Raw genomic sequence first — 27,758 nt, forward strand, 5'->3', positions numbered from 1 at the left:
ACAGTGAAAATATGTGCCCAAATTTGGCTTGTTTTGGGTTTTTTTTTTAACTGTAAGCAAACTTAATGCCACATCTTGTTACTATCCACATGCCTGTATACTGGCAGCAACAAAACGGGCAAAACAACAGATTATAATGATATCTAGGCTTCATGATTATATACAAATGGGTGACAAATTATAGGAAAGATCAACATAAAGTGTCTTAGTCAGGTGTTGGACCACCACGTGCCACCAGAAGAGTTTCAGTTTACCTTGGCAATGATTCTACAAGTCTCTGAACTGTTTCAATCATGGTGGTGGAGGGTGCTGTCCAGCATGTCACACCGAATATATCTAAGTGTTTAGTTAGATTGAGATCTGGTGACTGCGAAGGCCATAGCATAATGGTTCACATCATTTTCATATTTATAAAACCATTCCATGATCCTTGCTGGCATATGGATCAGGCATTGTCATCCTGGGGGAGATCAGGACAGGAATGTTTCATCGTAGAATAAAGCTGATCATTCAGAAAAGCAAGGTCAACTGTGCCTGCTCAGCATATTTAGAAATGCCACAGAGCATGATTGGAGGTTAATTCCCAATTATATAATGCAGTAAACCTGTATGGGAACATTTGCATTCGGTATGTTGCCTCACTCATTGATTCAGATTTTCCGTCAATTTGCCACCAGTCCATATCTAATTATCACGACAGATTGTCAGAACAGACAAAAGGTAATGCAAAATGAATGGAACATGGTGACATTAGATAACCTACAACTGTCACAAGGGGGTGCTGTTACCCTTTACATTGATCACTAGACTGAGCAAGTGAAAACAAAAATGACATGGATTTAAGTATTATTATGAAAATAAAAATGTTTTCATACTTGTTGCAGTCATTCTAAATACACCTTAAAGATAAACTAGCGTCTATAGGGGCTCAGTTTGCAATAAATCATAACGTTACATTGTAACAGGAACTGATGTAACGTATAACGTAAATTAAAAAATATATTGAAACTTTATTAAAGCAACATGGTGCAATACAAGACAATACACCAACAAAACGCCGTCAGGGGGTTCCAACAATACAGAGGCAAGCTTTCACACAAAAACATTGTAGAGTGTACATAAATTCAAAGTTTTTATAGCTTTCATGTTGGTAGATTTCTTAATAGACATAATATATGGTAAATTCTGTGAATTATATTAAAAGATATTTATTTAACCTTATTATCGATTATATATCTAGCAGGTAAATTCCACATCGTTTTACAGTTAAGGTTATGAATAAGGTTATTCCAATAGGTTGTTACATATGGAGTTATGATACGACTTCTTTCTGAAATAAAGAGCGTAGGCCTATATTACGGTTACTATTGCGTGCCGAGGAGAAACAAATTTGAATTCAAGTTTGGTTGGATCAAAGGGCAATGATGATGGATTTTGTATTAATGTACTTTTAAATAACATAATTACACCTAAGGGATTGCATTTGCGACAATATTAAACTCGCTAATAGGAATTGGGATTCTATATATTATTTAAGTAACGATCCGTTTGAGTTAAATAACTAGAGGACTAATACTATGTTGTGAATAAAGCAATAGGGGTAAATGTGAGAGGTGTGTGCCTCAGACAGTGAGCTGAGCGTTACTAGGCAGCAGCAGCAGCTCTGAATGGAGCAGACGGGAGGAAGTAGCGGTTAATGCAGCTCCACACCTTTCCGGTGGAGCGGCACTGCGACCAGCTCGACTTAAAGGAGAAAGACGGGAGCTGGGTGTATTAATCCAGACAGGAGGGGGAGATAGGAGGTAAATATGTTATATTTTAATTAAGTGTCCAATTAAGAAAGGTATGAGGCAAACATTTTGTCACTGTCGCACGTATTTTGCCTACAGATATGATTAGTTTTCAACAGCTAACTACCGTTATCTAGTTAGCTTGCAGCTAGCTAGCTAGCAGGCTAGCTAACGTTAGCTTGCTAGCCCTCTTTAGCAGCCATGAGCGGTAGCTTGCTAATTTGGCATGTCTGACCCTCCTCCTAAATCTCTTTTCAGGGGGATCAGAAGTGGAGTTTCATGAGTGTGTTGCTGAGTCACCGAGGATTTTTTTCCCGAAGACGTCCCTTCCAGCACGTCGAAGTTACCTGGCGCGGCGCTTGATGGACTAGCCGCAGAAAGCTGCTTTTCTCCCCCGGTAGCGGTGAAGAGAACAAGGGCGCACCCAATGAGGAGGACCGGACACCAGGAGGATACCACAAGTAGCGCGGCTTTTTCGGGGCCTTATATACTCACCGTGTCTGCTCTTTGACGTTGTTAATCGCCACGGCCTGTCTTCGTCACGCAGCTTTATGTTGATTTGGGCAACAAAATGAACGTCCTGCAACAGTTGCTGCCAAGTTGTTAGTGTAACCGTGCCATGTTGTGTATAGGCCCCGCAGACAGTGTGATACTCTGAACATTCATGTCCCAGCACTTCACAGGACGCAACAACTTTAGAGTAAAACGCCTTTAAGTACTGTTTGTTAGGATTTAACATGAGTGTGCATTTTTGACTTTTTCCCCACATATGCTCTTACTGAGTCATGTTTTTACAAGTAATCCCATAACCTGAATCTATAGTTAACGTTACGACTCTTCATTGCGGTATCAGACATTTTTCTCGTTAGGAACAAAGTATTTATGCACAAGAGTTCAAAATGGGGAAAGTGCTGTCTAAAATATTTGGCAACAAGGAGATGAGAATATTAATGCTTGGACTTGATGCTGCTGGAAAGACAACAATCCTTTACAAACTCAAACTCGGACAGTCTGTCACCACAATCCCCACAGTCGGCTTCAATGTGGAGACTGTCACCTACAAAAATGTCAAGTTCAACGTGTGGGATGTTGGGGGCCAAGATAAGATTCGCCCACTGTGGCGACACTACTACACAGGCACCCAAGGGTTAATTTTCGTGGTGGATTGCGCGGACAGGGATCGCATCGACGAGGCAAGACAGGAACTCCACCGCATCATTAATGACCGGGAGATGAGGGATGCCATCATCTTGATATTCGCCAATAAGCAAGACCTTCCGGATGCAATGAAGCCACATGAAATCCAAGAGAAGCTCGGCTTGACCCGCATCAGAGATAGGAATTGGTATGTTCAGCCCTCCTGTGCGACCACAGGTGATGGACTGTATGAGGGCTTGACATGGCTAACCTCAAATTACAAATCTTAATGATTGAGTGCTGACTGTTTTAGGTCAAAACTATAACGTTGCAAGTAACAAATAACTTCTCAAAAGTTGGTTAAGAAAAAGTTGATTATCTCCCATTTATTTTTACTACTACGTTTACCCCATGACTAATTTATCTTTATCTTTAACTGGGTTTGCTGGCTTAAACTTTGCTTGTACTCTGTAGCAGGCCAATATCAAATTCATTATCTTGGGGCTTGCTTGATGAACATTGAATTAATTGGTCCTAATGTTAAAGCCACAGAGATCACCGCCTTTGCCTATTCTTTTCCCTGTTTTGTATTATTTTTCTAATGAAGCTGAAGTTTCTATCTTCACTCTTGGACTAAAACTTGTTTCAAGGTTCTTCAGTTTTTGTTGCATTGAACTTTGATCTTTTTTTTTCTTCTGAGGTGAGATCTTTGTCATGTAGCATATGTGAAGGACATTGATATTTGTTTTAACACAGTACTGCGATTTTAAAAGTATTTCTTCTCAATGGTATTGACTGCTGGAAAAGGGGGAAAATTCCAACATTGCTTACATTTCAATGTCATCAGTCTTGACATCAGAAAAACAAATTATTTCAGAAATGTTTTGTCACCCCTTCCCATCCCCTTATGTGGGCTATATAGTTTACTGATTGACCTTATGTGTCATGTCTTGATACCTAATTGTGCTGAATAGTCAACAAATAGGCCTCCAGTAACTCTTAAACATGCTTGTCACAACGCATTTTTGATTTTGGGTAACATGTAGTCAGTTGACTCAATCTTTCCAAAGGAATGTCATTCAGCTCTGAGCTCTCAATCTGATACCACAGTTGATTAGTCTCAGTATTGGGACATTATATGATAGCCTATATCTGTAGCATGAGTACGAAAGTACAGTAACCCTACATCAGAGTCCATCTGTCGTGCAGTCAGAGGGAGCTGTTTACTGGTGAAATGTTGAAGACACCCTGAGGTGCAGCTCTTACTCTTATTTTGACTGGGGGAACCATGTACAGAACAATGTCATTGTAATGTCTTATTAAAAAAGTGATTTCAAATCTGTTCTGTTTGTTTTGTTTTTTTTCAAGGATTTAAGGTAGTGAGATTTAAGCCATTTAAAAAAATGTCCGAAGTTTAATTTGTTATTAGCTTAATATATGAACAACAATTAAAAAATAATCTATGGAGAAGTTTCATGAATGCTCATAGTTGAAAGTAGAGGTCTGCTGTGTTTAAAAATCTCTTGGGTTTTAGCGCTGTAGGACAGATTCTTCATAAAGGATTTATGTCCACACTTAGACCAAGTTGCTGGCCTCAGTTCCCTTGCCAGTAAATGGGGAAAATGTACAAAACAGGAAGTCCAACTGCTGGTCTTTTTGGAATAACAACAGAGCCACATGATAGTTTGCATGAGAGTTGCAGGGGCAGCGGAGATATACAGCTGAATTGTGAATTCCTTTTGTATGTTGCATGTTGGTTGCGAGCCATAGCTGAGTTGATGTCGAGCTGTCAGCTGTAACTTCCTGAGTTTGCTTTTGGTTGGGGCTGGCATTAAAAAGTGAGTCTCTGTTTGTATTCAGGAAGAATGATGTGTGCTTATTGACTAATGCAGGGCTGGTGTTGAGAACTGAAAGGAAATAGGTGTATAGGACAAAAAAGACGACTTATGAGGTACCTGTGAAGAGATGCATGTTGCCAAAGAGTCAATTTACTATACACATTACACTTTTCAAAAGGAGCCACTCACAATGTGTTGCCCTCTTCATAATCATGAGCAGAATGAATGTGTAATAATGTTAATACCACCATGGTAATCTGTGTGTTTTTTTAAAATGCTGACATTTTAATAATTGCTGCTACTGAACATTCATTTCACTTTAGGTATTTTAGCTAAATATTCCTGTAAATTCCTTTAAAGGTTTAATTTGTCCGTTCAACTGTTGACCAGTAAGACTGAGACACAGTGAAAGAATGTTTTAGTTTCCATTAAAGCTGATTAAAACTTGTGTTTCCATTGCTGACAAAGACAGGATTAATGGTGACAAATGGTCTGACTGCTCTGTTTAGGGCTACAGAAGATTAGTTAGTATTATTCTGCAGATTTTTACGGATTTTTCCACTCAGCATACTGAAGGGCACTGTTTCCATTGTTTTACACATCCACATAAAAAACTGGCATGATGTAAGCTGCTCAAAAAGCACAGTTTGCATTTTATTTTTTGCATTCACAAGTATAGGATGCACACTGTCTCTCAAGCATAAAGTGTTTGCAGCATTCACTGACAATCAGACACTGCTGTAGCCTGCATGAGTCTGTCATCTATATGCGTTTGGCTGTTTAATCACAGTGGCCTTTGCTGTGTGGAAAATCTATTGCTGAGCAAGTTGCTGTAGAGGCCTCAGGATGTTTGTTTTAGCACCACAGAGGTTTCCGTCACAGGTCAGGTGACATAGACAGATATGACTCCAACGTCACAGATGATTTTTCGCACAACCCACACACCTCTTGCAGCAGTGATTTACATGCTCCATAAGAAAAATGTTCTATAATTACAATGGTGCACTGCAAGTGGAGAAAGTATCCAAGCTTCTATTGTAATTGTAAATACTTGCCTTGAGAAAGGGCTTGGTCAAGGGCCTCCATTAGGAGCTGATGGCAGTTTAATTGGGCTGTAATGGCCACTTTGGTTCCCACCACTTCATTACAAACATATGATCCTCACAGCTTTATTGGTAACACTGGGGCCCCTGGGGCAAGGACAGAGACTGTAAGCAATGTTTTATGACCTCTCCTCTGTAAAGATGAGACCTCCTGGCCCTTCTGTCAACTCCCTCTGTGCTCGGCTGGAATTCCTTACACTTCCTGAGAGGAAAGGTCATAAGCTCAGTAATAGGTGCGTCGAGTAATAGGCCTCATTCTTCTTGCCAAAGGAGTCTTGGACTGGTCAGCTTTTGCAAGAATGGGACTGAATATTATCAGCAACATGTTCACCAACAGCTCATTTCAGATTCATATCTCACTGGTGTCATGATTCACAAAGTTAGAAACACAAATGACTTAAACGCTTCCACTGCTTTGCGCAAGAATTTTCGATGACGGATTTGTCTTCGGTGGCCAGAATGCCTGTTTGTTGCTACAGTTCCTATGACGACGACTTGATGGGATGTGTGCCAGTGTGGCCTGGTGCTTTTGGTATCACATATAGGTGGCTGACTGCGCTGCAAGTTTCCAGTCACTTCCTCTCTTCTTCACAGAAAGAGGAAGAGTGGAAAGAAATCGAAACAGACCCCCACTCTCTGTGAGTGAAGTTCTGCAAAATTGGAATACACCTTTTTTCCCTTTTGTTGCAATGACAGCTCGCCCTTTATTAGTCAACTTGACAAAGATTTAAAACAGCTTAGGAATAGCTGTGGTGAATGGTATTACAGCTGCACGTCTGACATGCCTACAGTACAAAAACTATGCTTGTGGTTTCAGGGGTGTGGTTTGTCTTCCTCACTTGTCTTCACTTCCTCTTGCTGCAGGGTAACATGTGCTCAGGTAGCTCTAATGTAGTGCTGCTTTCTGACTGAGGGTTGTGAATATAGTCATCGCTGGCTTAATGTTGGCTTACAGTTCAACAGGCACACCCAGATGGATAATCACTATAGGCTTTGTGCTGTCTGCAGATACAGATATTCTTGTGAACCGGTAATTAAATCGGTTTATTTATCTGTGAAATGGTAGGGGGGGACACCTACTCTAAACCACAGCTCATACAGTGTGGTTCAATGGCTGCCTATCCTCAAGGACAGTAAAACAGCCTCTTTGTTTATGAAACTTCCGCATAGCCTGTGCACTTTCAGTAGCCTCTTCAAGTGAGCTGTTTAATAATGAACTCATGCAGAGCTCGGTGTAAAACAAGTCCGGAAGTGGTTGAAAGTTGTTTCAGGTTTCCTGCTGAGGTTGACGCTCTTGAATACCATGCTACGTGCACACCCTGGGTTGCCTTTACACAGATGCACCCTTCTCTGTTTATATGTTTGGTGTGACTTGAATTTGTTTTGATTGCAGGTGTTTTGGTGCAGGTTAAAACACTTGTTTTACTAAGGGCTATACTGTGGTAGCAGTCAGCGAAATAAGGTTGAAAATGTGAGGCTGTGAAGTCCAAGGTGCACTCTGGGCACTGGTCCAAAATACATTCCATTCATATCTGCAACTGAAGGTTACTTGCTGTGGTGAAATTAGAAATTCAGAGAACCAGAAAATTATTATGAAGTGCTGGAGGTCCACATGACATAATCAATTTGTTTTTTTAATGGATAGATGAAATGCTCATACAAGCATTAACTACATAATTTGAGCCACTAAGCATAGAGTGTTGTTGGTATAGTCTCACTGGCCTATAATCATGTTGGTTTTTCCACTTTAAAAACCATCCAATCTAAGTCCCATTACATTTTTTAAGCCTCAGGGCTTCTATTTATATTCCATTATGTGAAAACCTGAAATTTGTCCACATGGTTCCTCTTGAGAATTGCAGGATGTTTGACACAGCTGTGTGAGAGTGTGAAGCAGTTTGTCCCTGGACTTTGTGTTTTTCCAGCTGTAACACACAGAGAGTAAAGAGGATCATAGTTGAGTGTTGCCTTCAGATGTAAGCAGTGCTACAGTATAGAAGGGGGGGGCATTATAGATGCTGCTGCAGCTTGAGGTCTCCTGCGTCTGTTGGCTGTGAGGGACAGAGGCAGATTCTGAGGCACAATTTGAGTTTATTCTTGTTCATACAGAACACAGAGCACTGACCTTTGGCGTCTGATATCGATAATTTGGCTTTACATAACCTCCAACAGTCACAGAGCCATTGAAGGGTGATACAGTTACATCATGGCCTTCACCTGCAAAATGTCACTTAAATAGACATACACAACCAAGGAATTTATCAAAGATATTTATAAATATATTCTTTGTAAGCTATGAATGATTTGATATCAACCAGGGAGAGACTGCAATTGAGCACAAAGAGACCCCAAACAGACTTTAAAGACAAGAAAAAAGCCATAAGATACTCTCAATGACTACAAAGAGACACAAAATGACTACAAAACTGGGCAAAAGAAATACAAGACAGTCAAAATAATCACCAAGAGACACAAAGCAGCTACAAAAAGACTGAAATGACTTAAAAAAAGGGTCAAAACAACTACGAAGAGTCAAAGTCACCACAAAAAGACACGAATCAACAACAAAGAGATGGAAAATGACTACAGAACGGGACAAAAGAACTACAAGACATTCAAAAATAATCACCAAAAGACACAAAGCAACTACAAAAAGACTCAAATAACTACAAAAATACCAGAACAATCACAAAGTGTCACAAAACAAATATAGCAACCACCACAGAGAGATGCATTATGACCACAAAGAGTCACAAAAGAGGCCAAAGCACTATAAAGTGTCTTGCCCCTATGTACTAGAGGTGGTGAGGCCTTTTGCATGTCTCTGCCCATGGGCCCATTGTCTCATAATCTGCCCATGAGTAACACAGACAGGAGTCATTCACCCAGCAGCAGCATCCACCAGCCACATGTATTCACTCCACACACTGGCTGACAGAATGATGAACTTCTATGCAAAGCAACCTCAAAGGCCTCGTTCAGCAGCTTGCCACCACACTGTCACGCTCCATGACTGACTACATCTGTATATCTGACAGAATCGCTCTAATTACAGAGGAGCCAGTGTTTCGAGTGACACTGCGTCTGGATTAGACAACTGTTTGGGAGGAAATCTCACATCTAAGGCGAGTCAGGCTGGTGCTGCTGCTTACACACACAGTCCAGAGTCAGACTACTGAGAGGTAATGACTCAGGGAAACGCTGCACACACACATGCTGCACCCTCCCTCCTGCAACTCTCCCCTCGGTGCTGGGCCGCCACCCATCCTAATGATGACAAATACATCATTGCACTAGAATGCCGTAGGGACAGCAGTCACTGGCAGTCAAGTCTCTGCTAACCCTGTGCTATTTCAAACAAAGGATCAATACACTTAGTGATACCACATTGGAGCCATGCTGAACCCATGTCACTAACATTATACACACAGCATTAGTTTTAAACCTAACACTGCCTACAAAGACTATACAAAGTTATAAATGTTTATGTTCAGATCTTTTAATTGCAATATCACCAGTGTGCCATAGTGCTAATAATGCTGCATTGGCGGGAATGTAAGAAGGGGGCAAGTGTGCACAATATTCTCACTGTTCTCGATTTGTGTCCCCTCTCAACTGCAGCACAGCTGTCTTAACAGCACCCCCACCCTCCTCCTGCTCCCCTGCAGGGGGAGGTTATGGTGGTTGGGGTAAGGAGGGGGTTGAGTCAGCATTGTGTTTCTATAAGCCAGTTGTCCCATCGGGCTCTGCTTCATTGGCACCGTACCACCTCTTGCTTAAAAAAAAAAAATCCAGTGAACAAGAGCGCCACAGATTATTAGCGTTGTTGCATCTCATTATCGGAGATGGGACTAGAGAGCTGCAAAGCACCACCAATCACATGCTCTATTTGGGAATGGAGCTATGGTGTGTTGCCTCTTTGTGGAGCATAAAGTTCAGCAGGCCCAGTTTGTCATGTGAAAGAGAGATAGGTGATCTGTGTGTGTGGTAAAGGGGGGGTGGAGGAGGAGGCGGGGCACCTTTGCAGAATCAGAAGAGTCACACATTTATGCAGCCTTCTTCTATTTTTAATCAGCCCAGTTTGATGTCTATTCTTGAGCCACTCCCTAATAGTTATAGCGAGAAAATGAGTCTTCCTTTCTGGAGCAGTGTCTCTTGGCTCCAGGCATCGTGATGATGGTGACACAAAGAATCTTCTGTGTCACTTGGCTGTGATGCAGCAGAGTGGTGCACACCATACAGGCTGCTCGGAGTCAGACTCTCCTCCACCCATCTGGTTTGGAGGGGCGCTGCACTGCTCCCTCATGTTTTCTTGGTTTAAAAGAACCAGGGGGGGATATGTTGCATTACGGAGTCCGTGCAGATGTTCTGTGTGTAGACTGGCCTGGGGTTGAATTGAACATAAATCTCAAAGACAACCGTTATCACACACAAATATACAAAACAGCCGCAACAAATTTCATCATCACGCCATAATTAATGAACTGCCTGCCTGTGTTGCACTGTGTTGCCTATTCAGCTATTTATGAGGACTTGAACTGTGTTTTTCTTACTGCAGGTTTTCACACAGGTAAGAGTTATTTCTACTAATAGCACCATCTGTTGGCAGAAAATGCCCCCATTCTGTCTTGGTGCATGCAGCATGTACACCACATGTTTAGTAATGATTTTTTATGGTCACTGGAATCAGCTGTAAGGTGTATATGATAACAGATTACAGAGACACCGCTGCTTCACTGTGGGCTGTCCTCATTTACTCTGTACCTCCCTGTATTCCCCTGTAGTGCTAGCCTAATTAGCCAACCACAAGACGACTATAACTACATTATTTGAATTATTTTTGGTTAACTTTTAGGTGCACCAGAGAGACTGGAAAATAGATTCTAAGTTTTCTGACTGAAAGAGCTACTGTATGTGTGGGCAGGAGAAATAGATGTTAACACAGAATAGTGGAGCTCCTCTCTAATCTTCCCAACAAGCCCTCTGGGTCCTGTCCCCGCCACACTAGGGGACAGGGACATAATACTAGCTGTGAGTCAAATTAATTAGCTGAACATATCCTGGTCAAAGCCAAAGGAGACCTCTATAGTAGGCCGACTCTGATTGTAACAGGCCAGCTGCCCCGGGCAGAAGTGAGGGGGCAGAGGGAGGCCACAGGGAGTGATTATCTTAAATGATCCGCTGCAGTAATTTTAGTAACTGTAAAAAAAAAAAAAAAAAAAAAAGGCCATTCATCTTTCTCTATCTCTCTTGGGTTAGGCCATATCATCGACTGAGGCCTACAGGGATCCAGGGGTCAGATTGTTGAGCCAACCACACCTCTCTATTTCTTCATCATACACACATTTCAAACATTTCACAATTGGGATATTGTTTAATAATGAATCTATTACTCATGGGAGGATGGCTTGTATTTCGACAACTCCATCCTATCTGCTGAATCCCTCTCAATTTTCTAAAAGAGACTGAAGACCCAGCTCTTTACTGATCATCTACACACATAATCGACACACAGCACTAAAAAAAAAAGAAGAAGAAGAAGGGCTCACTTTGGAAAACGCTTGATCCCAACTGCCATAAAAGCCATAAATAAAAGGCTTCATTGAGCTACGTATGTTGTCACTGGGTGTCGTTTGTTTGTTGAGCAATGTTGTTTGTCTGTTTGACCAATGTGTACAATCACTTTCTCCTTGGGGATATTAAAGCCCCGAGCCTAAGTCTTTATTCAGGAATATTCAGCTGTTTGAAGCACTATGCCATCACAGATGTTCCTGTCATACAGTACCAGCAGACTTCAGGCATGCAGGTTAGCTTTGCACTCCTGGAATGCTAAAGAGAAACATTAGGATGAGCATCAGGAGCATCTTATAAATGGAGAATTTAACTTGGCTCACATTGCATTCTGCTGTAAAGTGATTTGAGCATTTAACGGGACCTTCAGTGTTAGCTCCACCCCGTCAACTTCAGCATTAACATTTTTATTTGGTTTGAGCGTTGGAGGCCACCCTGCTCATTACACTACAGCTCCACTGTGTAAACAGAGAGCAGCATGAAAGGCTGTGAGGGGCCCCTGCATGCCTGTGGGAGTATGGGGCGTACTTCATGGTTTATGCTTGAAAAAGAGCCATAATCTTCCAGCTAATCTGGGGCTTGGGGTGGAATTCCCCTCATATGGAGCTTTCAGGAGAGCTGGAATACACCATGTTAGCTTCTGTCTTTTTAAAAATGGGTAAGCTGCAAAAATGTAAACATATGGAATGAGGAATTTTCGTAATGATTTATTTCCTTACCTCTCTGTGTAGTAAATTCAAATTATGCAGCATCACTGTCACAGTTTAAATAAACAACATTTAGTTCTGAGTTTAACAGGATGGCCTTCAAGATAAATGATCTAATTGCAGTTTTATTGCACAAACTAAACATTCACAGAGTTTTATACTTTTTTGGAGTTTAAGCGACTATTGCCCCCTAGTGCTCCAAACAGGCAGTGTCTGCATTTACATACCTCATCCACAGTTAGAAGAAATCCTGCAAGTTATAGTGAAAACCACCCTGACAAAAATGTATGGCTGTCAGTAGCTGCTCATCTCTGTGAGAAGGAAAACAATTTCAGTCTACCTGTGACTGAGTATTATCTTAATGTATGTTTCACCATGCCCATCAGATGGAAAGAGAAAATGCACAGTACGTTTTTGTATTTTCCTGCAGTTTACTGAGCTGTAAACTCTGGACTTTCACTGTGTCTAACTTGTTGTTGATGTTATACATATGTTTATTCTATTATCAGTTTATTACTTTCTTACAACTATGAAAGTTTAGGTGGACCCATCTGGGTTTTCTTCCTCTCTCTGCACTTTACATTATTAGTTATCTTTATCATTTTACAAAAAGTAAACAAAAATCACAAACATTTGCAAGACTTATCCTCAACATCTACAACCAAATGAACAAGAACATCAAAATGATTGTTTCTTCCCTTCCTGGTTTATTTGGGACCCCTCTCGCTTAAACAACTCATTTTATTAAAGATAAACACAGTCTGTCATGTCCTTGATGCACATCTACATCTGCCATCTACCTTCACAGCCCTACAATCACAGAGACCAATAAAACTGCTAATATTATAAAAATTTGGTTTATACAAAAAAATGTTCACACTGGTTTCACTTTTTTTTTCTTTTTTACTTAAATCTCTATATCACTAAACAGTGTGTAGTGATATATCAAAAACACATTTTTCCTTTACAAAATGTTAAAAAAAAGAAGAGTGCAGTAATGATCATACATTCAATAAATATACACATGCCAGTACAGACTTTAAGTCTGATTCCCATGTAGTATCAGGGTGGAACAGTGATTATTCTACGCACAATTTTCACCACACAAACTCAGACTTTTCTTCGGATGTGCAGGATGTGGATGTCCGGACTACTGAACTCTGGGTCTTGCTTGTCTGAAGGGATCTCCTCACAGTGGAAGTGTTGTTGCAGCAGCTAAAAGATCACATAAAAGACCACAGAGACTCACTGAGAGGTGATGACATGTTATATATTCAAAATATTAACACTGCGGGGCTGCACGGTGGTGTAGTGGTTAGCACTCTGGTTCGACTCCGGCCTGTGGCTCTTCTGTGTGGAGTTTGCATGTTCTCCCTGTGTCAGCGTGGGTTCTCACCGGGTACTCCAACTTCCTCCCACAGTCCAAAAACATGCACTTAAGTTTAATTGGTGACTTTGGAATTGGAAATTGTCCGTAGGAGTGAATGAGAGCGTGATTGCCTGTCTCTGTTTGTCTGCCCTGTGATAGTCTGGGACCTGTCCAGGGTGAACCCCGCCTCTCGCCCAATGTCAGCTGGGATCGGCTCCAGCCCCCCACAACCCCAGTGCAGATAAGTGGTTAAGGATAATGAATGAATGAATGAATGGATGAATGAATGAATATTAACAGTACCCTACCATACAGGCGATTCCAAAGCACATTTGCCTATTTATTAGTATTTACAAATGGACTCTCACCTCAAAAAACTTCCTTTCCATCTCTGGGTTGACGCCCTCTGTGCGTTGCTCATAGCAGCAAATAATGCAGGTCTCTGGTCCAGAGAGCAGCTTCAAGCTCTCCACCAATGGAACAATAGACTGAATGAAATAAATGATAAGTCACACTTTAAATTTGTTCTGTTTTGGAATGAAGGTGATGCAACATAACCTTCCAAAGGACCACAGGGCTCGACCTAAATGCTTTACAAATCATTTTGAGAAATTGGCAAACAATTCTTGGCCTTTGGATGCAATCAGTGATAACAACAATTTAACACATAAAAAATAATAACATGCAGAATCAAGACATGTTGGAAGTCATCTCTGAGAGTAGAGCTAATGAACAAGACGTCAATGCTTTAAGGGCCACTGGATCTGCACAAAGGTTCGGAAAACCAACATTTTAAAGGGAGAGAATGGATGAACAAGCAACAAGTGACTTGCTAGATTAATTGTTGAGGGTTCTATGAAGAACATGACAATAGCTGCACTACTGGTATTTTATATGCCAGGAACTTAAGGTGGAGACATTCACTGATAACACAAGAATGAAAATGTATTCTGTAAAGTGTCAGAAAAACACAATCTACGAAGAATTCTGTTGACTTTTTTCCTGTGATAAAGCTGGTATTCCTTTATGTTACACTCTCATAATTAGGCTGATTTATAACTGCATATTAACTCAAAATGGTGATTAAAAAAAACATATTTTGGCTGCCAAAAGTTGTAGTCTAGTTGCCAGACATTAAACCCTTTTGAAAAGTTAGTGCAAAGCCCTGTAATCATGTTTATTTTGAAAATTACCTGCTCATAATAGATGCAATCTGCCATGAGGACATACTGTGGGAGAGGGTGGAAATCTGACAAATCTTCACCCCTTCAAGGAGAGCAGAAATCAAACAGTTAGAATTTGGACATGCAGTATGTTGAACGTGCAGCCTGGATACATGACTGAAATCAAACAAACAAAATGCATATACAAACCATTTTAATACCTTGGCAGTAACAGATCCAGATCCACTATTGATAAGTGCCTGGTTTTCCTGGATGTTCAACTTGAGGAGCGTCTGCAAATCCTCCAGGTCTGTCACAGTAACTACAGCTCTGTGGGATTTAATACACAGAAATAATAACAGAACAGGAGTCTGTTGTTCACTCACTGTCAAGCAGTGGTGGAAAAAGTATTCAGATCTCTAACTTAAGATAAAGGACTAATACCACACTGCAGAATTACTCCACTACAAGTAAAAGTCCTGCATTCAAAACTTACTGAAAAGTATCAGCATCAAAATGTAATTAAAGTATCAAAGGTACTCTTAATGCAGAATGGATCCACTCAAATTGTTATATATACAATCATAGAAAAAAATATTGGACAACTTTTTTTCTTCAATTTCTTGTTCGTTGTAATGCCTGGTACAACAACAAAAATTGCATATAAGAGTTTAATTTAAGAGCTGATATCTGGCCCACGGTTTTCTTGATAATGATTTTGGTTATTATCAAATAAGCCATGTAAAATGTCTAGATATCAACTCTTAAATTAAACTCGTATCAGCTATTTTTGTATCTTTATTAGTACCAGGTGTTAAAATTAACAAGAAAATGAAGAAAACAAAAGGTGGTCTAATATTTTTTTCCATGACTGTATATATTTTAAATATATAATTGTATTATTATTATTATCATTATTGATGTGTTTGTTAATTTTCTTAAGATAGGAGTCATTCTAACTACTTAACATACTGTTATGAGGTTTCATTTATAAATATAGCTAATCACTTTAAATTGATCAAGTTTTTTATGTTAAATCTTGACCTGAAAAGTAACTAAAGCTGTCAGCTAAATGTGGTTGAGTAAAAAGCACAATATTTGCCACAACATGTAGTGGAGTAGAAGTATAAAGTTGCAAAAAATGTAAATACTCATGTAAAGTACAAGTACCTCAAAATTGTACTTAAGTACAGTACTTGAGTAAATGTACTTCATTATGTTCCATGAGTAAGTAAGTAAGGGAGTAGAAGCAGCTAGCTACTCGTGGGTGATACAACGAGTAATATATCGTCACACTGTTAAAATAATCGCCCAAGTAATTTTTTGTCCAAATTGTTTTTTTGCCTAAATCATCTCCTAATGACGCCGGCCACCTATGACAAAATCTCCTACATCCTCAGTTGATCAGATCATGTGATTTTACCCCTTTAAGATCATCACTTCTTTGACAATTTGCCACATTCATAGGCATCAGATAAGAACCCATCAAAGAAGAGCTAGAGGGAGATTGTTTAGTTATCAGTTCAGTTTATCAGTGTTTTATTGTTGACACTAATATTGGTAACACTTTACTCTAAGGTGTCTACATAAGAGTGACATGAGCGTGTCATAAACATGACATGGGATGTGTCATGAACATTAATGACACTTTGAAGTAACATTAATGCTCATGATACTTGTCATGTCATGTTTCTGACAGGCTTGTGTGACTCTTATGTGGACACCTTCAAAATAAAGTGTTACCATATCTTGCTTAAGTCACAAAGGCATGTCCAAAAAATTGCCTAAGTCATTTATTTCTCTTAAGTTACTTAATTTACACACAGTGTTATTACTATGCCAATAGCCATCCTTTGTTACATCCTTTTTGAGTGAAATGATCAATAAATATCATATGTTACACTTTTGGTGAAGTTTTTTGTGTTTCCTGCAAAACTTGAAAAAATTAATTAGTCGACTATTTTAACAAGGTGACGATGTTTTACCACAGATACTGAGCAGTTATCTCACCCCAGCGTTGCTGCCATCAGACCAACAACTCCTGTCCCAGCTCCTAACTCCACCACACTCCTGCCAGCCCACACGTTTACTCCTGAGGACGGATCATAAAATTGTTTCGTCTCTAAATATTTTGCGAGAACGATAGCTGCATCCCAAACAACACAGCCAACGTCTCCCAAGTAGCACTGCTTCAATTTCAGGGTGCTACCGTCGTTTTTCTCGATTTCTCTCACAAAATAATCATTTTCATCCATAACAGCCGCCATGTTGGCCGCGACAGGAACAAACCGGAGACTTCCGCTCTGATTTCCAAAATAAAAGCGTAACCTTAAAAATCAGGGCTATTGTGCTGAATGAACATTCATTACACATAAAGTATAAAAGCTTACTATAAAATACTGTACAACTGTTTTTAGATATAAATTGATTCAAGTTTTTAAATAAATTGATAGAGACTAGAAGCTATATCAAGTCTTTACAGGCCTCGACCACAAGGCGTATTGACTGTATAAATAATACATACACAAATATTTTTTAGAATAAGGTCATGACCTTGACCTCAAAGTCTGCCACAGGCTACAAATGTGACATCTGGAGAATAAAAAATAATGCTTATATTGCTCAGGATAGCACATTTGTGAAAACACTCATACACCTATGCTTTCGTTATTGTTCTTTATTTCGTAGCTACTACCTCTTTGCCCAAAAGTTCTGTGGTTGTTCTTGCTAAGCCATGCTTTGCCAGCAATAAACACAGTGCAACTGGGACACAAAGGGAAAAAAAATTTGACTTACATGGAAATTCCTGCATTCTGTTTTCATAGTATATGACATTTGTAGCTTCCGACCTAACTGAGTTTTTTTCTCCAAAAACCCTAATGTGTACAGTATGGAAGCTAATTTCCACCAGTTATAAAAATGAAAATGAAACTTGGCTTGGTTGAGAATTTTTGTTGTTGCACATATTAAAAGTCATAATTATGAGATAAAAAGTCATTATTATGAGATAAAAAAGTCGAAATTATGACATAAAAAGGTCACAATTATGAGATTAAAAAGTCATAATTATGATATAAAAGTCAAAATTATGAGACAAAAAAAATCCAAATTATGAGATAAAAAGTCGAAATTTTGAGATAAAAAGTCATAATTATGAGATAAAAAAGTCATAATCATGAGATAAAAAAGTCAAAATTATGGGATTTAAAAAAAAAATCGAAATTATGAGATATAATACTTAATTCTGAGACAAAAAGTCATGACTCTGTATCTCATAATTTCGTTTTACAGTAGTGACCATAGACTGTATTATATACTTTTGACAGTGTATGGCACTGACACTGAAAAAAGGTCAGTCTTTTAATTGACTTAACTGACATGCGCAGACGCTATTTGTTAGGATCTAATATGATCGCGCGCAGATTTGACCAGTAGGAGTGTGGCGGTTTTCGTAGCTAGCTACCGGACTTCACAGTCCATGTCGGCTTGTTTTCAGTTGTTTACTGGCATACTCGCAGAATTTTACAGACGTGTTAATGAGTTCGGTAGTTCGGTAATATACGTCTATTAAGCTGCCTTTACGAGGCTTTGACATGTTTGGTAGCAGCACAGAAGAGGTAGGTGACACCTCGGACGGTAGACAAACATGGGGTGTGTCCCCGATGGACAGAAGCGGACTAAATGAAACCACCTCGTACGGTCCCGCATCAGCTTCCTCCCCCTCACCCCACCAAAGTTTAGATGAAGGCAGTACGAGCTCCAGCCATGGTCCATCACTCCCCCGAGTGGCCTCAGGTGATCTTATGGTAGCCAGAGCAGTTTATACTAGCATTAGCATATCGTCACACTGTTAAAATAATCGCCTAAGTGATTTTTTTGTCAAAATTGTTTTTTGTTTTTTTTGCCTAAATCATCTCCTCATGACGCCGGCCACCTATGGTAAAGTCGCCTACATGCTCAGTTGATCAGATCATGTGATTTTACCCCTTTAAGGTCATCACTTCTTTGACAATTTGCCACATTCATATAGCCTGGCTAACATTCATAGGCATCAGATAAGAACCCGGCAAAGAAGAGCTAGAGGGAGATTGTTCAGTTATCAGTTTAGTTTATCAGTGTTTTATTGTTGACACTAACATTGGTAACACTTTACTCTAAGGTGTCTACATAAGAGTGACATGAGTGTGTCATAAACATGACATGAGATGTGTCATGAACATTAATGACACTTTGAAGTAACATTAATGCTCATGATACTTGTCATGTCGTGTTTCTGACAGGCTTGTGTGACTCTTATGTAGACACCTTCAAAATAAAGTGTTACCATATCTTGCTTAAGTCACAAAGGCATGTTCAAAAAATTGCCTAAGTAATTTATTTCTCTTAATTTACATAATTTACACACAGTGTTATTACTATGCCAATAGCCATCCTTTGTTACATCCTTTTTGAGTGACATGATCAATAAATATCATATGTTACACTTTTGGTGAAGTTTTTTGTGTTTCTTGCAAAACTTGAAAAAAATGAGTTAGGTGATTATTTTAACAGGGTGACGATATTTTACTTGCACAGCAATGGCTAACAAAATGAGGTTAGAGTAAAAAAGTAAAATACCACACTGACATTTCTGAATGTATGAGTTTGTTTCTGTTAATAGTTTTTAGTTCAAACTGTGGCCATCAAACTTTTCAATTCCTCTCTCAGAGTCAATAGACTAATTTCAACTCCTCAGCAGCCATGACCACATGATTCATTACTTTATAACTTTATTTATAATCATTTTATGCATATTATAGACTTAGACTTAGACGGACTATATTGTCATTCAGTTATACAAAAAATATGCACATTGAACGAAATTCCGTTGCATTGGCTCACAGTGATTGTACTCTGGAATGTCTTAAATAAAGTGTAAGTATAAAAAATAAAACTGTAAAAAATAGAATATTTATATTGTACAAGTGTAGCAGCAGAAAGTGTTTATATGCACAGAAATCAAGTGCAATAATTAAATTGTTACACTTTTTTTTACATAATACATATTTGTACATATTTATATTTCTATATTATTCTATTGTACATATCTATATTTACTTCAGATATGTTCTATATTTAATATAGGAGCGACTGTAACAAAGCTATTTCCCACCGGGGAATAGTGAAGTTCTTGTTTTTTCACTTTAAGCCCTTTAGGATACATTTTATTTGTATGAAAAGTGCCATACAAGTAAAGTCTGGTTGGTTGATTGATTGATTCTCTGCTCATATTTTGTCTTGACATAGGTCAGTTCCATCAAAGCTTCAGGTTAGGCAGGATAAATACGTCACTTCTTATCACCTCGGACAGCTCTTCCCTCCGCAGCCGAGGAGGAACACCAAAACTCAGGAGGACCCCAGGTTCTGCTGGGGCCACCGGCACACACCCAGCAAGGACACCAATAACGGATCACACCAGTACGCCAGCTTTAGATAATATTTGAACATGTTTATTGTTTATTGTTAAAAAGATCCCCATTAGCTGTCACCAAAAGTGGGACGAGCTAGTCTTCCTGGGGTCCACAAGACAAAACAAAAATCACTTAACAATTAAACATTGTAGACATTATTATATACATCATCAGAAATCATTCCAAATAAGTTATTACATTCATATCTATTACATTAATTCTCACTTTCATACAGTAAATATGTTAATTCACTACTCACAAATTTAAATAGTGCATTCTCAAGTAATAATTAAAAGATACTTTACTATTCAGTTCATGTATATTCAGTGGGCAATTATTCCAATAACTGATAGCACGATAAATAACTGTTCTCTTTAAGGCATTTGATTTTGGACATGGTAACATCATCTGACCACCATTAGCTGACCTTGTCACATAAGAATGAACCTGATCACATCTGACAATTTGGTTATATAAGAAAACAGGTTGAAAAGAATAGACAGTGTTTCTAAAAATTTTTGTTGTATTGCACGCCAACCTGTACTCTACCATTAACCAAGAAAGTTGACGGTGCATACTGATAGTGTTTGTTCTTATGGAACAATGTCATGTCATGTCAGCATGGCTGAAGCAGTGCTTGTAATTCTGATTTCTTTGTTTTTGCAGCAACAAGTTGCTCCTCTGCAACAACAACCTCTGGTGCCTCTGTGATTGTGGCTGTGGTCGAAGGGCGCGGTTTGGCCAGGGGAGAGATTGGCATGGCCAGTCTCAACCTCAAATGTCCAGAGCTTATACTCTCACAGTTTGCAGACACTGGGACATATGCCAAAGTAATCCATGCTTTGTCAAAAGCTATAATCTACATGTTTGACTGGCTGTTAACTGTGTTGACACTCAGCAGAGACACTTAGTCTCAGTCATATGTTTTCTGAAGGTCATAACCAGGATTCACATCTTGGTGCCACTGGAAATCCTGATGCCTGACACGGCCAGTGAGAAGGGGAAAGGGACAAAGCTGTTCAACCTCATCACAGAGAACTTTCCGGTACCAATGCAGAACACAAGTAAAACACACCATTCATGCAAACAAATACCCAGACATTTAAAACAAAAAGTAGCTTACTCACACTCGCTCTCACACCTATTGACATGTGTTGTTGTTAACTGTTGGTGTGGTAATGTGATTATGTATTTGTCAGGGAGTAGCCTTCACTGCTATCCAAAGGAAGTATTTTAATGAGAGGAAAGGACTGGAGTACATTCAGCAGCTGTGTGCTCCAGAATTTGGCACAGTCCTCATGGAAGTGCAAGCTAAGTACGCCACTGAGTACAATCATTTATAGAAATAGATGTACTGTCACACAATTTCTGTTGAATCACCAAATGTCGTGATTTGTTCAGGTATTATTGCCTAGCAGCAGCAGCTGCTTTGCTGAAATATTTGGAGTTCATTCAGAACTCTGTCTACGCTGCGAAGTCTCTCAAAGTGAGCTTTAAAGGGAGTGAACAGACAGCGATGATTGACTCAGCATCTGCTGCTAACTTGGAGTTGGTGGTCAATAACAGAGACCACAGGTAAGAGAGCAAGGCTCTTTGTGTGTGTAGTGCTTAAATAATCATGTACAGTAAGTTCAGTCTGTCTTTCCTCTGTGTATAGGAGCGAACATACTCTGTTAGGGGTACTTAACCACGCTAAAACACCTGGCGGGGCTAGAAGGCTGCGCTCCAACATTCTGGAGCCTTTGATAGATGTGGACACCATCAACATACGCCTGGACACCATACAAGAGCTGCTACAGGATGAGGAGCTCTTCTTCGGCCTGAAGAATGGTCAGATAAAAAGCACAAATGTTTTTAACCATACATTTAATATCGGGCATAGTGAAGTTAGGAGCATGTCACAGTATTTGAACATGTGTTCTTTTGCACTCCTCAGCCATAGGTCATTTCCTTGACATTGACCAGCTGCTCTCTGTTCTTGTCCAAATCCCAAAGCAGGAAACAGTACGTACAGTACTTTTAGTACTCATGTTTATACAAGATGATTGCGTTGCAATGGAATGTCTTGACCCGCAGTGAATTTGCATGTGTGTATGTGTTTTAAAGTGTTTAAAGAGACAGTTCCCACCAACATCAAATGCATATTTTTCCTCTTGCCTGTAGTGCTATATATCAATCAAGATTATTTAGGAACTGTGTTTGAAAGAAAGTATTCCCTACGCGAAACTGAACACAACAAGGTGTGTGGATTATCTTGAGAGGTCATGTTTCTGGAAAAAAAGAGATTGTTGTTTATGTTTGTTGACAATCTAGTTCCATTATATTTTAGGCAGACATCTTGACAGCTGGTATCGCTTTGCAGCTTACACCAAAACAATGTAGATTGATAAATAGTACTGCAGGAAAGGGGGGAAATGTATATTTGATTTAGGGGTGAACTGTCCCTTCAACTAAATGCCAAAAATTGCGTACATGTATATGATTGGTTTGTCTTTTCTTTTCAGGCACTTTTCAGTACTGTTTTTTTGCTGTATTTGTACAGGTTCAGGTTGCTGAAGCAAAAATTACACACATCATTCAACTGAAACACACATTGGATCTGGTGCCACGGCTAAGGGTCTGTGAAACTTCAAAAATAATCCCACAGCCATGGATAGAATGAGAAAAAAAAGATTTTATTCCACAAAAATATTGTACATATTATTATTTGGTTGGAATTCACATAGTAAGTGCTTTAACTATCACACTATTAACAGATGGTGCTAAAGAACTGCAACACAGCTCTGCTCAAGGCATATAGCACCTCACTTGAAGACAACAGGTACTTAACCTTTTACTGTGATGCACTATGTCTACAGTCGTCTTCCACTGTGTAATATTTGTATTCTCCTCAGGTTTGACATGATCCTAGAGCAAATCAAGACAGTGATTAATGACGACACTACCTACCTGAAGGGGAGCCTGAACATGCGCACCCAGAAGTGTTATGCCGTCCGCCCAAACATCAACGAGTTCCTCGACATTGCACGCAGAGCTTACACTGAGATAGTGGACGACATAGCAGGTATTTATTCTGCTTGTTCGGTTAATATCTTTGGTTGAGAATCTTTTGTTTAGTGTTTACAGCAGTAGTTCTCAACCTTTTTGAGTCGCGACCCCCAATTTAACATGCATGTTGTCCGCGACCCCCCCTCACTGAACAGAATCTCACATGCACAGTTCAGATCACCCAAAAAAGAAACAAGATGACCAAAAAAAGGAAACAAAATTACCAAAAAAGACACAAAATGACTAGAAAAGACAGAAAATGTCCAAAAAAGGCAACAAAATGACCAAAAAAGACAAATTGACCACAAAATTATTTTAAAAAAAGACACAAAATGATCAAAAAAAGACACAAAATGGCCTAAAAAGACACAAAATGACCAAAAAAAGACACAAAATGAAAAAAAACAAAAAACACAAAATGACCAAAAAAAACCATTAAGTGACCAAAACCACATTAACACATGAACACTTTAACACAGTGGAGACAGAGCTGACTTCCAAAATGATTTGGCGACCCCGAGAAATCATCTCGCGACCCCAATTAGGGTCGGGACCCCAAGGTTGAGAATAGCTGGTTTACAGAACAAAGCTTTTTGAATGGCATTGTGTTGCAAAGGGCTCGTGAACCAGATGGGGGAGAAATATGGTTTGCCCATGCGTACCAGCTTCAGCACAGCACGAGGGTTCTTCATCCAGATGAAGCTTGAGGGAGTGGTCTTGCCTGGAGGGAAGCTCCCCCCAGAGTTTATCAAGGTATAGTCCTCTAAAGGCAGGGAAAGAGAGAACACTGAGAGCTAACAGGCTGGCTACAGAAAAAATGATAAGCTGTGAGAGGATAAATTGCCAACATGGGAACAATAAAGTTTGAATCAATGAATAAGCACAAAAGCTGTGTCTCAACATCTGCCACTGCAGGTAACCAAGCAGAAGAACAACTATGGCTTCACTATTGCTGATCTGATGAAGATGAATGACCGCTGTGATGAGGCCCTGAGGGAGATCTTTCACAGGTCCTATGTGTAAGGAAATCATGATCCTAAGACTTACAAACATTTACAGTAATGTGATAATCATACTGTACTGAATATTGAAAGAAAGATTTCTAAAAGGGCCTCCTTTATTAAAGAATGTCTTAACTAAGAAATCATCCTCAAATCGTTTCTCTGGCACTTTTTTCATCCTCCAGAAATATATGATTATTCAGAAATGTGCCTCAATTCAAAGATTATCTTTAAATATTGTTTTGATGCCAGAGATGCGAACATGCTGCTGTAATCAATGGTTTTTAATCCCCAGATAAAATGCCACAGAATGTACTTCTTAGCTGACAACCAATTTGTTGAGTCACTCATAAAAAGGGGGCACTGCAAGTTTCTACATTTCTCCACCTAAGCAAGTTTTCATATTATGCTCTACTTTTTGTCCACCAGAGGGTGCTGTTTGTTAGCTATTTTCCTCAAGTGCTATGTCCCTGCAGCATCTAACCTGTCTCTTTACAGGGTGATATGCCAACTGCTTAGCACCATCCATGAGCACATCCACTGCCTTTACAAGCTCTCTGATGCTGTATCCATGCTGGATATGTTGCTGTCACTGGCCAATGCTTGCACCATCTCAGACTATGGTAAGTATGAATCACTGTTGTCGAGTGCCAATCTCAAGTCAGTCAAACTGTCAAATTAACCATGTACAGGTCTGATGTGTTGTCTGAGGGAGTGCTGTGTGCACACAAGGCAGCACCCAGCCAACGTCACACATGACAGCCAGAAACGGCTCCGCTGAGCTGGCAGCTCTGCTCGCCTCAGTTCTTTTTTTTTTGAGTGTGTGTAGGTCGTGGGCAGCACCAGCCCGATCAGCCACGTGGGTGGTGAGCGCTGGCCCTCAGCTGTCTGAAAGCGTATCTCCATAGACATGTGCTGACGGCCTGCCCCTCTCCATCACAGCCAGCATGTACTCAGATTACCCTTGTTACATAAGTGTGCACTGGTGTGCTGTATTTACCGAGACAAATCTCCTGAGCAGAGGAGCTAGCTGGCTGTAACCACTGCACACACCTCTCTTAAAAATCATCTTTTATTATGTCGTGACACACCTTTCAGTTAGCAATTAATTATACTAATTATAATAACTGAATCACATTTTCCTGGCTATAGAGGTTTGTAACATAATTGCCAAATACTAACTGATACTAGCTGTATTTTAATGCATTTTGATCATCCAGAGAGTTAATAAATAAACAAGAAGAGGGATTTTTCATTGTTGCTTTTTTTCTGCTGTGTCTGCCAGTGCGCCCAGAGTTCACAGACACACTGGCCATCAAGCAGGGTCGTCACCCCATTCTGGAGCGAATGGTTGGACAGCAGCCTGTGTCAAACAATAGCTACATCTCCGAGGGCAGCAACTTTGTCATCATCACTGGACCAAACATGAGCGGCAAATCCACCTACCTCAAACAGGTGGCGCTGTGTCAGATCATGGCTCAAATAGGTCAGCAGGAAATCTTTCAGTCTCATGTGAATTTGGATGTGAATTTGGATTGCAAAGTGCCATGCTTTGACTTGACTTGAGTTTTTTCAGTAATACCCATGCATTATTATTCCAGGCTCCTTTGTCCCTGCTGAGTATGCCTCTTTTCGTGTGGCTGATCAGATTTTCACCCGAATTGGTGTGGATGATGATTTTGAAACAAACTCTTCCACTTTCATGTTGGAAATGAAGGAGGTGTGTTGTTTTTTGCATAATGGCTGCTCACATTCTTAAAGGAAAAGAAACCATTAAATTATGACTGACTGCGTATTTGCTCCCCAAAGATCTCTTACATAATCCACAACGTAAGTGACCGGTCCCTGATCATCATAGATGAGTTGGGGCGTGGCACCAGTGCTGAGGAGGGCATCGGCATCTGTCACTCAGTCTGTGAGTTCCTCCTTAGCCTAAAGGTAGAGTACGCACGTTTACAGTCCTGCGCTAGCACTCCTTTCTCTAAAATGAAAACCAGATGAATGAGATTCTTATGTTCTATATTTGTCTTTTAACCTGTTACTGTCTATTGTGGTACACCTATTAGGTCAATAGATGAGTCGTAAAGTCAATATTGGAATGTTTAAGGTGTGTGCCATTTCCCTACTATTTGCAGGCATTCACTCTGTTTGCCACACACTTTCTTGAGCTGTGTCAGCTGGAGTCTCTTTATCCCAATGTGGAGAACCAGCACATGGAGGTTCAGCACACACGCAGCGCTGGCACTGGTGCAGAGAGTGTGGTGTATACATACCTACTTAATCGAGGATGCTCTGAAGAACGACACTATGGTACAGAGTCAGTGAAATCTTAGTACAGTTCTGTTGAAACTGGTCATAGAAATTGTTACAGAGCTTGTTTTTTCGCTCTTCTAGGTCTGAGAGCAGCAGAAATGACTGCACTTCCTTCAAACATAATCCAAGAGGCAAAGATAATTGCCTCCAAAGTTAACCAGCAGCTTTTGGTATGGTTCATGAAGATCAGCTTTTGACTTTTGTTGTCCAATCTTTGGTGCCTCAACCTGTCATGTGTGCCTTTATTTACAGTTCATTTTAGTTTTGTGACTTGATAGCGTGTCCCACATATGTGCAGCAGTAAGAAAGCTCTAATTTACGAGAAACAAATATTTGACCCTGAGAGAGCCAAATGCTTGCTGTGACCTCTCCTGACAGAAAGCACAAATATATTTGTGTGCCATAAATAATCCTGCTTTATATCAGAGAAGTGCTGAGTAAAGAGACAGGACCCATGGTGTGGTTTATTATTGCTCTAGGCCAAACATCACAGTGATCCGGAAACACAGAGGCAGAGGGCTGTGTACCACCTGGCCACCCGCCTCCTGCAGGCTGCCAGGAACTCCAGACTGGACCCCGACAGCTTGCGTATGTATCTGAAGGGCCTGAAGAAGCAGTATGAGGCAGAGCTGCAGGCAGCAGGGCAGCTAGAGTCCTTTGACACAGAGGAGGAATGAGTGATTTCTGCCTGAGGCAGTGATACACTTACAAAATGAAAGATCTGATGACTTCTGGGCATTTTATGTTTAACATATTTGATAATAAATGGATTTCTCTGAATTTAAATGTTCTTTGGTTTCTTTTTTGGACTTCAAAAATAATATGATACCACATTCTTTTTTTTTTTGAAAATGTGGATGTGTAAGATCAATCAATCAAACAGACTCTATTTGTATTGCACTTTTCATACAAAGGAAATGTAACACCAAGTGCTTCACATAAAAAATAAAACAGAAACAAGCAACCAACCCTCCACCCCAACACCCACAGCCCATCCCCAACCCTCCACCACTGACCCTCCATCCCACCCGTCCCATTATAAACAAAGCACAAACTGAGGAAGCGCCATCTCAATGTCAAGCAGTGAGGAAACACTGTAGGCTAGGGTTAGAAATGAATTAGATAAAAAAATAAAGTAAGGTAAGATAAAATAAAAACCAAAGTAAATTCTAATGATGACAACAAATAGTAATAAAGCTAGATAAAAAATATGAATATATATATATATATCTATATATATATATAGATAAAAAAGGTGATATATATAT

The 27,758-nt window shown here is 39.8% G+C and overlaps 3 protein-coding genes across 3 annotated transcripts; 2 read left to right on the top strand and 1 right to left on the bottom strand.

The window, feature by feature from the left end:
• Positions 1–1,667: 1,667 nt before the first annotated feature.
• On the top strand, positions 1,668–4,269 carry arf6b (ADP-ribosylation factor 6b). Its single transcript, XM_059353604.1, has 2 exons — positions 1,668–1,802; positions 2,049–4,269. Exon 2 carries the CDS (start codon positions 2,690–2,692, stop codon positions 3,215–3,217), a length of 528 nt encoding a protein of 175 aa, XP_059209587.1. The 5' UTR covers positions 1,668–1,802; positions 2,049–2,689; the 3' UTR covers positions 3,218–4,269.
• An 8,583-nt stretch (positions 4,270–12,852) lies between these two features.
• Positions 12,853–16,957, bottom strand: vcpkmt (valosin containing protein lysine (K) methyltransferase). Its single transcript, XM_059353570.1, has 5 exons — positions 16,689–16,957; positions 14,889–15,008; positions 14,709–14,781; positions 13,884–14,003; positions 12,853–13,361 (listed from the first exon to the last, which is right to left on the bottom strand). The coding sequence occupies exons 1-5, from the start codon at positions 16,943–16,945 to the stop codon at positions 13,257–13,259; spliced, it is 675 nt and encodes a 224-aa protein (XP_059209553.1). The 5' UTR covers positions 16,946–16,957; the 3' UTR covers positions 12,853–13,256.
• Positions 16,958–18,048: 1,091 nt separating this feature from the next.
• Positions 18,049–27,276, top strand: msh4 (mutS homolog 4). Its single transcript, XM_059353439.1, has 20 exons — positions 18,049–18,473; positions 19,965–20,135; positions 20,795–20,958; positions 21,063–21,173; positions 21,328–21,443; positions 21,530–21,703; positions 21,786–21,958; positions 22,065–22,132; positions 22,671–22,745; positions 22,885–22,949; positions 23,023–23,192; positions 23,793–23,929; positions 24,092–24,195; positions 24,676–24,800; positions 25,463–25,663; positions 25,779–25,897; positions 25,987–26,115; positions 26,313–26,487; positions 26,572–26,660; positions 26,970–27,276. Exons 1-20 carry the CDS (start codon positions 18,272–18,274, stop codon positions 27,165–27,167), a joined length of 2,766 nt encoding a protein of 921 aa, XP_059209422.1. The 5' UTR covers positions 18,049–18,271; the 3' UTR covers positions 27,168–27,276.
• Positions 27,277–27,758: the final 482 nt, after the last annotated feature.

This window comes from Centropristis striata, chromosome 16 (assembly GCF_030273125.1).
Source record: "Centropristis striata isolate RG_2023a ecotype Rhode Island chromosome 16, C.striata_1.0, whole genome shotgun sequence".
NCBI lineage: Eukaryota > Metazoa > Chordata > Actinopteri > Perciformes > Serranidae > Centropristis > Centropristis striata.